Raw genomic sequence first — 11,787 nt, forward strand, 5'->3', positions numbered from 1 at the left:
AATCCCCCCAAAAATGTTCATCGCAGAATTACCCATTTCCTTTCTGCAGATTTGCCCAACAGGATCCACATTCAGATACACAAAAAGGGTTTAGCTAAGAACGGAGTAGTGTCATCCATCAGGGCACTATCTGTGCGAACATCACCCCAGTTTAAAAGGAAGCAACATCGTGTAGTTAGAGCCTGTAGGCTGTGAAAGGGAATGAGTTGGGGGGAGTCCCGGATGGCAGGTGACCATAGAGGACAACCACCACTTCCACCCCAAGAATAGAATGGCATCGAAAATGAAAACACAGTTGCTCTTTCCTGAAGAGCCTTCCAACTGGCACAGAGCTGCAAAATATGTATGAAAGTCCCCTACGAAGGAGCCGGGGAGATAGCACAGTGGGCAGAGCGTTGGCCTTGCATATGGCTGACCCAGGTTTAATCTCTGGCATTTTATAAGGTTCCTCCCCTTCTGAGCCCCACTTAGGAAGTGATCCCTGAGCACAGAGCTAAGAGTGAACCCAGAGCAGTGTCGGATGTTGATTCCAAACCAAATAAGTAATAAATAAAATAAAATAAAATAAAATAAAATAAAATAAAATAAAATAAAATAAAAGACCCCAACTAAGTCTTAGTCACAACACGAGGATTCACTCCAGGAAGCATTAAAAAGCAAAGTGTGTTAAAAAGAAAGAAATAAAAATTAACAAATATATATACACTTCTTTGTGTGTTATATACATGTATCATTATATATACATGTATACGTGTGTGTGTGTATTTCAAGGAGGGGGTGTTTTGACCATACCCAGCTATCTTAGGGATCACTCCTGGCAGACTCAGGTACCACATGGGATGCCAGGGATCGAAGCTGGATTGGCTGTGTGCAAGGCAAGCTCCCCCCCTCGCCATCGCTCCAGTCCCTTTGGCAATTTTTGAAAGCTAGATTCCCATAGTGTTAAAAAAATAATAAAAAGAAAACAGGGCACAGAGCAACAGCGGGGAGTTCCTTACATGCAGCTGGCTGAGTACAATCCCCGACATCCCATATGGTCCCCTGAGCCTACCAGGAGTAATTTCTGAGCACAGAGCCAGGAGGTAACCCCTGAGAACTGGTGGGTGTGGTAGGTTTTTTTGTTTTGTTTTGTTTAGTTTTGTTTTGTTTTGGGGTCACACCCAGCAGCACTCAGGGGTTCCTCCTGGCTCTACGCTCAGAAATCGCTCCTGGCAAGCTCGGGGGACCATATGGGATGCCAGGATTCGAACCATTGTCCTTCTGCATGCAAGGCAAATGTGCTACCTCCATGCTATCTCTCCAGCCCCCCCCCAAAAAAAAATTTTTTTAACTAAAAAAGGAAAACAAACCTATTACCAAATTTTGCACATTTCAGCTATCATCATCATTCAAATAATTCGCAGAAATTACTTGGCACCAGCCCCAGGGCTTGCTGGAAAGGAACAAACTCTGGCTCTCGGGGACAATGCCTGCCGTGATTAAGACTCTCAGGAATGATTTTGTTTGCTTTGCTCCTATAAGTAATTCACATATTTATACTATTAGTCAAAACGTAGCAGCCTTAGTCTTTCATCAAAATAAAAAAGTAATTGTTTCTGAGTGTAACATGAGACCACCCTAAAGGAAGTTAATCACGAACTAGCAGTATTCTCCTCACCCCTGACCTCACTGGTGACCGACCCATCTGCCACCACCTCAAGCCACTGAGCCCTAGGTCTCCTGAGGACTAGCTACTTGAAGTGGAAAGTGGGGCAGAAGGACTTATTTTGGGGGGGAGGGTGTTTGGGGCCACAACTGGCAGTGATCAGGAGTTACTCCTGGCTCTGTGCTCAGAAATCACTCCTGGCAGGTTCAGAGAACCCTATGGGATGCTAGAGATCATACCCAGTTCGGCCACATGCAAGGCAAAAGCCCTCTCTGCTGTGCTATCCTCTGGCCCAGAAGGACTCTCTTTGACCCTGTGTCCAGGCACCTCTAAGCTTCTCTCAGTGGGGAGACCTGAGCTGATATCCTCTTCCTTCTCACTGTCCCCCCAGAAACCCTTGAATGAGCAGCTAGTGGCTGGTTGACCGCTGACACCTACCTGATACCAAAGCAAATTTTCAGGGAAAGGCAGCCAGAGGGAATGGGAAACCTTTGAAGTGCAAGTTGAACTTGAATTTGACGTCACTGTCCCGCTGACTCATAATGGTCAATGCAAGGAATGGAAGTAAAAAGTGATGGGCCAGAGAGATAGCACAGCAGTAGGGCGTTTGCCTTACACACAGCCAATCTGGGACAGACCTGGGTTTAATTCCTGGCATCTCATATGGTCCCCAAAACTTACCAGGAGTTATTTCTGAGCACAGACCCAGGAATAACCCTGAGCGCCGCCTGGTGTGGTGTGCCCCACACCTCCCCCCCAAAAAAAAAAACCGGAAGTAAAAAGTGATTCAGATTTAGGGCTCCAGAGCTCGGACCAGGCTCAACTCAAGGCCTTGCATGGCGGCTGACCCTGGTTGTATCCCTGGTACTATATGTTCTCTTGAGTATCATCGGGTGTGGTTCTGGAAGGACCCAAGCACTGCCAGGGTGGCCCCAAATAATCCCTAATACTGAGAGGCCCAAGCAACGTCAAGTTCTTAGTTAGGCCTATGCATTGAACCTCTGGCCAGGTTGGCTGAGAATTTAAAAAAAATGTTTGTTTTTTTTTTGGTTTTTTAGGCCACACCTGTTTTGACACTCACGTGTTACTGCTGGCTATGCGCTCAGAAATCGCCCCTGGCTTGGGGGAACCTGGCTATGGGACACCTGGAGATTGAACCGTGGTCCGTTCTAGGCAAGTGCTTACAAGACAGACACCCTACCACTAGTGCCACCTATCCAGCCCCGAGAATAAAAGAGGGACCTGGCTTGGTATATCTCTCAACGAAATTCAAGAAAACAAATCAGGCTGCTGGAAAACAAGTAAAGGAAAATAAAATAACCCGGGTTGTAGTCCTGACACCTCATATCTTTCCAGCCCAGAACTGCCAGAGGTAAGTCCCAAGCACTACTGGGTGTGACCCAAAGTAAAAATAATGAGTTCATTATTAATCCCTGGGACAAAGTGATAGCACAGCAGGGAGGGCGCTTGCCTTGCACATAGACAATCGGGGTTTGATTCCCGGCATCACTTATGGCTCTCTCAGCATCGCCAGGAGTGATTCCTGAGTTGAGAGCCAGCAGGGCTGAGCAGAGTCCAATGTGGCTAACCCACCATCCCCCATAATATTATTTATCTCACCTAAGTTTTTCCTCCTGCACTTGGGGCAGTGGTTACCTAAAAGGCACCAGGCCATTAGCAGGAACTCTAAGGCCAGGCCTGCCATAAATGTTAGTGGATGTGAACAGAGGCTGCTACAGGAAGCACAAAATTGGGGGAGCTTGGGGAGTGCTGTAAGGGGCAGGGCAGTGGTCAGCCAGCCCAGCCCGATTGGAAGCTGGTCCACGAGGGCACAGGCCCATCCCTTAAGGCTCCTGACAGAACTTGGGGTCCAAAGATGCTGCACTGTCAGGTTCTGCCTGGCCCTCACTCTGGTTTCCCCAGTTCTCCCCACCTTACCCCAGGCCTGCACAGAAACAATTCTTGGGGTGTCCTGGGCATGGGGGGATAAGAGCTGGAAAGAGGGGCAGGAAACCAGTAAGGACTGAAGGGGACCGGGCAGCACCCTGGTAGGATGACCAGGGCCACACATCACCTAGGTGGATGGATGAATGGACCACAAGTGCTGGAATGTATCTCTACCCTTGGGAGTATTCAGGCTCTGTGCCTCAGTTTCCCCATCAGGGTACCCAGAGCCCACCCACTTCTCTAATCCTTGGCAGAACCCCTGGGGAACCTTTAGGTCCCTAATCTGGGAGGGCTGCTCTCTGCCTTGGTGGAAAAGGCCTGAGTTTGAGGTGCCGCTCAGCCAGGACAGTCCTGGTGGAGCACATGACTTCATCTGGCCCGCAGAGCCAACTCCTGAGACACGGTGGGGAGACCTCCCAAAAAAGGGGGCAAGACTCAGAAGCTCATCGACACTCACCCAGGTAAGAAGCAACGAGAGGCTGGCAAGGTTGTGAGGTTCCACTTGACTGCAGTTAGATGAGGGCTATCATGTGACTACCCCCCCTAAGCACCACTGGGTGTGGCCCTAGATTACCTGGTACTGAAGGGATGGGCAGTGGTGCCACATTCTTGGACCCTGTCACGGACCTGCCTGAATATTGCCAGGAGTGGCTTTTAGAACCCCTAATAAGGAGACCCCAACAAACAGATGAATATAAAGAAAACAGTGGCAATAGTTCAATCCAGTGTGTGGCCACAAGTGTGACCTGTGATAGCACATGTGCGCACACAGACACACATGCACACGTGTACATGACATGCACACGCACACACACACACACACACACCTTTGCCCCTGTCCCATTGCATATTGTCTCTCAGCTCACAATTCCCCAAGCTCATAAGCAGGAGCAGAGAGAAACACAGGACAGTAGGTGAGGTGTTTGCGTTGCACATGGCAAACCCTGGTTCTATTCCCAGAACCCTTTATGGTCCCCTAAAGTATTGCCAGGAGTGATCCCTAAGCAGAGCCAGGAGAAAGACCTGAGCACCACTGGTGTGGCCTCCTAAACAAAATAACAATGAAAAAGGCAGCAAGTACTTTTAAGTGATACATCAATTTTTTAATACATCAATACTCTGATGAAATGATAAGCTTGTCAAATCCCTTTTCTCTCCATCATCAGATGGACATGATTCCCAGATGTTTCCAAGTATATCTGACCTACTGCCCCATTTCAAATAGAAAAAAAAAAAATCACTCAGCATATCCTGCCCAATAAAAGCTACTTTCTTTAAGCAAATAAATCTTCGGTGTCCCCAGTAACAGTGGAGACTGGTCCTGATTCCTGGAAGGTTCCAGCATTCACAAAGAGTTGGGACATCCTCCTTGAGGGACTTCTCACCTTCCAACAATGGACCAAAACCACAGATTGATTTTCTTAGTCAACAACTATGACAGGATGAATCAGCCCATGCACTTGAACTACCTGGCCTGAGAGACCTTCTGTTTATCATATCACTTCTCTTTCAGGATTGTCATTTGATCCTGGCAAAGAAGGCCACATTCCAATGAGCCAGATGTGAGCAGAGTGTGCAAAGAAATGGGCCTGAGTTAATAGTTAGACCAAAATTCCTCCCAGCTTCTCAGTCCCAAGTACCTTTCACACTATTTAGCAAAACTTAATCTGCAAAGAAAACACCATCAAATTTAAACAATGCTGGGGCCGGAGAGATAGCATGAAGGTAAAGCATTTGCCTTGCATGCAGGTCAGTGGTTCGAATCTCGGCATCCCATATGGTCCCCCAAGTCTGCCAGGAGCGATTTCTGAGCATAGAGCCAGGAGTAATCCTTGAGCACTGCTGGGTGTGACCCAAAAACAAAAACAAAAAAAATAAAAATAAAAAATGCCGGTGCAGAGAGATAATACAACGGACAAGGCACTTGCTTGGCATGCACCCAACACTGATTCGATCCCCCGATTCAATCCCTGGCACCCAATATGATGTCCCCAAACAATATCAGACAAGCTCTTTGAGCACAGTCAGGAGTAAGCCCCCTCACCAATGAGGGTGGTCCCCATTCCTCCCTGCAAAATTTTTTAAAAAGAAAAACTAAGGCCCGGAGTGATAGTACAGGGGGTAGGCGTTTGCCTTGCTAAATTCAATGTCCGGCATCCCGTATGGTCTCCCAAGCCTGCAAGAGTAATTTCTGAGCTCAGAGATAGGAATAACCCCTGAGCACTGCTGAGTGTGACTCCAAAACAAGCAAACAAACAAACAAACATACATACATACAGAGGGGCTAATAATATTGACTTGGACCCTCCTGGTATTAATCTTCACCAACTCACACAGAGACAGACCTAATAATGTTTATATGCAAGTCATATGTTTATCTCCAAAGACTTAAAGACCCAGCAATGTCCAGGGAAACTGGATGAACTCTGAGGATTCATGTAGGACCAAACAGTTTGTCCCCTACAAATGATTCCAAATCCTGACAAGGGTGGATTCTTGGTTCCCTCTTGGTTATAAACGCCACCACCACGCTTCACTGGTTTCCTGAAGCAGTACTCCGGAGAGATAAGCCACGCTGCAGGGAGAGCCTTGGCTCTCTCCCGGCTTCCTCCTGGGCATTCCGAATTCTGGCCATTCATGCATTCAGGCTGACCCAGGGCAGGAGACAAGCAGACAGCGGAAGAGAAAAAGCCTCAGCTAGGCAAGGAATCATGGAAACTGCAAGAAGCTAAAACTCTCAGGTTATCAAGGAATCAGTAACTCAGCTCAACGTCAAGGGTGTACTCAGGGTATTGAAAAAAACCACCTCTGAGTGCTTGCCACCCTGACATCTGCTATCTGTGAAGGAACTCCCAAGGGCCATGGCACTGGGCTCGTTGACTCAGATGAAGTTTACCACCACCACCACATGCCAACCAGTGCCCGCTGAGGCAGGAGCGTTCCTCCTTCCAGGAGGGAAACCTAAAACCTTATATACCTTCATGGATAATTTAGCAAGGATCGGTCCATAAATGTATAATGTCCTTTATGACTCCCTCCTAGCTGCTCAAGAACCTTTTGTTTCCCAGAAACAACATTCTTAGAGAGTGAAAGGAACTGAGCATAAAAAGCATGAGACCATCTGGGCTTCCAAAGGAGAAGAGGGGGTGGGGACCAAGTCTAACCCGAGAGATACTAATGCCTACCTCCTACCCCCTAGACCACATTCCAGAAAGGGCAGAAATGATTCTAAAAAAGACTAAAGAAAAGAAAAGGAAGAGAGTTGGCATTCTCGCCCAGGATGGCTCCTTAGAACGCCCCAGCCAGACACACCTCCCAAAGGCAGAACTTGCAAATGGCCCGAGTGGAATCTCCAGGATTCCTGGGGCAGTCAATCTCCAAAGTGTAAAATGGAAGCTGTAGAGGGGAAAAGGAACAGCAGTCCGGACACCTCCATCCCTCTGCCCGCAGGGTCCAGAGGCTCCTCACAGCCACCTCCGGAATGCTATAGCAGGAAGGAAGCGTGCGCGCCGGGAACCGGGAACCGGGCCGGCCCGGGCGCAGCCACGGCCACCCGCGTCCGTTCCTCCCGCTTTGCGATTCTGCAACAGCACGTTCCACTTTTCCCGGGCTAGCTGCAGCGTGTGTCCGTCCAAACGGGGTGTCTGTTAGTGGGGGGCAAGCCCAGCACAACCCCGATCACCGTCCAGACAGACAGGCAGGCAGGCAGGCAGACAGACACCCGGCTGGGAAGCAAGGGTGCCAGGAGGGAGACTCCCCATTGGCCCCCCGTCGGGGCGCCCCGCAGACCAGGGCGGATGCCTCCTGGAGCTCATGCCACAGGTGGGCCCCGCTGCGGCTGGCGCCCCCCCCACCTGGCACGTAGGCCTTCTGGGTGGAGTGGGGGTGCCCTTCCCGCGCGCTCCCAGCCTCCCAGCTCCACTGGGCCTCTCGGAGGCGAGATCCAGCTGCCCCTCCGGGTCCGTTAGCCGGCCCACGGGTGTCAGCCCCTGAGCGGCTGTCCCACCCTTCCGGGGAGGTGAGACTTGGGGGTGGGGTGGGTGGGGTGGCGAGCAAGGGGCGGCTCCGGAGGCCGTGCGCTCCTCCAGAGGCCGTGCGCTCCAGGGCGCCCCAAACCCGCCGACGGCTGCTCCTCCCGGGGCTGGGCCGCACGTACCATCCCCGCGCCCGCCCGCGTTCCGGGCAACCCCTCCCCGGGTGCACCGATCGCGACCCACCCACCTGTCCCGGGGGTCGATCCAGCTGGTCCTGCGGGTGTTGTGGTCGATGTAGAAGACTTTGCCGTCGTAGTCCCTGGCCTCCTCCCAGCCCCGGGGTAGCGGCAGCTGCCCGCTGCCGGCCCTTCTAGGCATGATCGGCGGCGGCCTCGCCGGCGAGCGGCGCCTCCATAGGGCCTGGGCGGGCAGGCACGGCGTGTGGTGCCGCGCGGGGCGTGCAGGGCTTGCGGGGGACACGCGGGGGGCGCGCGGACTCAGCAAAGCCTGGTCTCGGCCCCGCCGGGGATCAGTCCACCATGTCTGCGTCGGAGCAAGCCGAGCCTCCTCCTCCTCCTCCTCCTGCTCCTCCTGCTCTGTGCCTCCGCCTCTTCCTCCTCCTCCTCCTCCTCTTCCCCGTCCCCCGGTGGCCGCCGAGGGTCGCGGCGCCCAGGCCGTCTGGGCTGGGATCCGGGAAGCTCCGCCGAGAGGCCGCGGCGGCGGCTGTAAGCGACAAGACGGGCCGCCTCATTTGCATTAAATTAACACGCGCCCCGCCCCGCGCCGGCCTCATCTGCATCTCATTAGCATGAGGCGCTGCCTGGGAAGAGCGCGCGCGCCGCGCTGGGCCGCGCGGTATTAGCATGCGCTCCGCCTTCCGCGCCGCCCTCATTTGCATGTCATTGGCATGCGCTCCGCTCCCCCCCCGTGCCCCCTCCCCGCGCCGACCTCATTTGCATGCACATTCCTCGCCGCCACATTCCAGGCCTTTAACCCTGCCGCTCCCGGGAGCCGCTGCGTGCGCCTTCCTGGCGCGCCCTGGAGTGGAGGAGGCCCTCCCGGGGAGGCTTGGGGAGGCCCGGCCCGGGCTGGGGAGGGGAAGGGAGCCCCAAGATCAGGTGGGAGGGAAGCAGGCGCGCTTCCTAGCTGGGCTGCCTAAACTGGGGGACCCCCCACTCCCCACTCCCAGCCTGGCTCTCCCCCGCGAAGGCCAGGGGACTCGGGGAGAGCTGGCCCGAGTGGCGAGCAGTGTGCGCCGCCTTCCTTCGGTCTCCACCTCCTTTCCGTCTTCCAGGGAAACCACCAGACTTTGGAGAGGAAAGAGCACCCGGGTGGGGGAGGCTCCGAGCGCTCGGAAGGAAAAGTCCTAGCCAGACGCCTGGGCACAAAGGCTCCTTCCGATCCCTTGGGGCGCGTGCGGGAGGGGAGGAGGGCAAAGTGCTTTGGGGGGGGGGTCTCTGCAGGGTGCCTGGACCCCAGTGATTTCAGCCTCCGTCTCACCCCTACCCACGATCCCCAACACCCTGCCCCGTGTCGGTGGCCCCACGCCAGAGGAAGGAACGATCCAGCCCTGGGAAGCGACTGACTCCTCCAGGCGCGATCCCCTCGGTCGGGCACCCCCGGGGTGGGAATCCCGGGAACGGGGCCACGTCCCAACATCCAGTTCCTTGTCGCCGCGGCCCCACCACCCTCGGGTGGCCCGGGACGGGATGGGATGGGCGCGCGCGCTGCAGGCCGGACACGGAGCCCGCCACAGCCAACCGGGTCGTTCTCTCGCTTTAGCTGCAGCTTTTCTTTATTCTGGGTCACCAGGGTTTGAATCGATCGGGCCTGGCTTGGGCCCTGACGTCGGGGTCTCCTCCCACCTGGAGCCCAGCAGGACGTGCTGCTGCTCCTCCTCCCCAGGCCTCCCCAAACCCCATCGCCCAGCCAGTATCCTAGGAAAGTCAATCACCCCGGGCCAGGCCGCAGGGCTAGCTGTGTAGATAGTTGCCCACCCAGGGCCTGGTGCGAGCTGGAAGATCTGGGGTCCAGACACTGTGCCCCGAAATTAGTTCTGTGCATGAGGTTTGGGGGCGGTGGGGGAACCCCAGGAGGTCTGGGAAAGGGTCTGAGGTCACTCCACAAGGGAAAAGGATGAATGGTCCAGATTGAGGGGAAGTAGTGAGTTGTATGTTGGAGGTTGAGAGAGTCCACGTGGGTGAGCCCGGTTCTAACTCAAGGTTTCCTTCCACCCACATTTTCTTCCTACTGGAACTCATCTTTGTTGGTTGACTGGGTTTTTTGGACAACTCAGGGCTTACTTCTTTCTGGCTCTGTACTCAGGAATCACTTCTGGAAGTTCTCCCGGGAGCCTACAGGATGCCGAGGATTGAACCCGTGTCCTCTTCATGCAAGGAAAACGCCCTGCCCCTCGTGCTATGCCCTAGGGCCTAAAGTGAATTTATTTAACTTTTTCCCCACTGAAGGGAGAAACACTCCCCTTCTTCCTGGCCTCACCCCCGCCCATTCCATTGCTCTGATGGCTTCTCTTTTCTCCGGAGCTGCATAGTTCTCTATGAAAAAATGGCAAAAGAAGCACGCCCCGGAATTAACCTCCACATCCCCCACTCTGTTTCTCTTCCACTCTCTCTTCCACCCAGGAGACTGGGTTCCTGACAAGGCCACTGTTGATGATGTCACAGCGTTTTCCATCCTCTACAGGCCTCGCACAAAGTTTTTATTTTTATTTTTATTTCATTGCAGGAATCGAAGCCAGGGCTTCCCACATGATGGCACTTCCCTTTGAACCCCTCTCCATGGACTCACCACTTTGTCAGTATCCTCATTATGGGCTCACATAACACCATCCAGCAAACCAACGCAACCATTCCTGTTTAAAGTTTGGGCTAGAACTATTCACAATAGCTAGGATCTTGAAACAACCCAAGTGCCTGAGAATAGATGAGGGGATAAAGAAACTGTGGTACATCTACACTATGGAATATTACTCAGCTGTTAGGAAAAATGAAGTCATGAAATTTGCTTGTATTTAGATGGACATAGAGAGTATTATGCTGAGTGAAATGTGTCATGAGGGAAAGGGATAGATATAAAATAATCATGTTCATTTGTGGGATATTATAATAAAAGACAGTATGGTAATAATATCCAAAGACAATAGAAATGAGGGTTATGAGGACAGTCCATGATAGGAAACTTGCCACAAAGATCAGGGAGTGCAGTGAGGGTAGAGATGGGACCACTATGACAATGAGAGTTGGAAATTATCACTCTGGACAAGAACTGGGTGCAGAAAGGAGGTAAAGTGATATATATGATACCCTTTCAGTAACAGTATTATACATCAAAGTGCCAAAGGAAAAAAAGAAAAAAGAGAGAAGAAAAGTGCCATAGAGGTAAATTGGGGAAAGGAGGAGGGAAATTGGTGGATTATTGGTGCTGGAAAATGAACACTGGTGAAAAAATGGATGTTGAAACTCAACTATCAACAACTTTTTGTTTTGTTTTGTTTTTGAATCACACCCAGCAGTGTTCAGGGGTTACTCGGGTATCACTCCTGGCACTGCTCAGTAAACTATATGGAGTGCTGGGGATTGAACTGGGGTCAACTCACGTGCAAGGCAAGTGCCCTTAATAGCTGTACTATTACCCAGGCAACAACTTTTTAATTCTGTATCTCACTGTGACTCAAAATTTGTTTTTCTTTGGGCCCGGGGAGATAGCACAGCGGTGTTTGCCTTGCAAGCAGCCGATCCAGGACCAAAGGTGGTTGGTTCGAATCCCGGTGTCCCATTTGGTCCCCGTGCCTGCCAGGAGCTATTTCTGAGCAGACAGCCAGGATTAGTAACCCCTGAGCACCGCCGGGTGTGGTCCAAAAAAACACAACAAAAAAAAAATTGTTTTTTCTTTTTGGGGGGGCTGAAGGCTACACCTGGTGGGGCTGAGGGGTTACTTCTGACTCTACACTCCGAAATCTTTCCTGGCAGGCTCAAAGGGCCATATGGGATGCCTGGCAAACGCCCTACCTGATGTGCCTGTACTCTGGTCCCTCAAAAAAAAAAAAAAAAAAAGAAAGAAAAGAAAAAGAAAAACTTTTTCTTTTTTTGGTTTTGCTCTGTGCTCAGAAGTCACTCCTGGCAGGCTTGGGGGACCATATGGGTTGCCAGGATTCGAACTGGGGTCCGTCCTGTATTGGCCGTGTTCAAGGCAAACGCCTTA

General features: G+C 52.2%; 2 protein-coding genes across 2 annotated transcripts in view; one reads left to right on the forward strand and one right to left on the reverse strand.

Annotated features, from left to right (window-relative positions):
- LOC126006151 (60S ribosomal protein L38-like) overlaps positions 1 to 7,206 on the forward strand; it is a 34,030-nt gene extending 26,824 nt beyond the window's left edge. Inside the window, 2 exon segments of the mRNA XM_049771492.1 lie at positions 3,007 to 3,017; positions 7,043 to 7,206. Coding sequence (XP_049627449.1) covers positions 3,007 to 3,017; positions 7,043 to 7,206 — 175 coding nt within the window.
- The window catches only part of WWC2 (WW and C2 domain containing 2), a 120,421-nt gene extending 112,365 nt beyond the window's left edge, over positions 1 to 8,056 (reverse strand). The window contains exon 1 of the mRNA XM_049771416.1: positions 7,814 to 8,056. Coding sequence (XP_049627373.1) covers positions 7,814 to 7,944 — 131 coding nt within the window. The 5' untranslated portion in view covers positions 7,945 to 8,056. The remainder of the gene's footprint in view (positions 1 to 7,813) is intronic.
- Positions 8,057 to 11,787: the final 3,731 nt, after the last annotated feature.

This window comes from Suncus etruscus, chromosome 4 (assembly GCF_024139225.1).
Source record: "Suncus etruscus isolate mSunEtr1 chromosome 4, mSunEtr1.pri.cur, whole genome shotgun sequence".
NCBI classification, from domain to species: Eukaryota; Metazoa; Chordata; class Mammalia; order Eulipotyphla; family Soricidae; genus Suncus; species Suncus etruscus.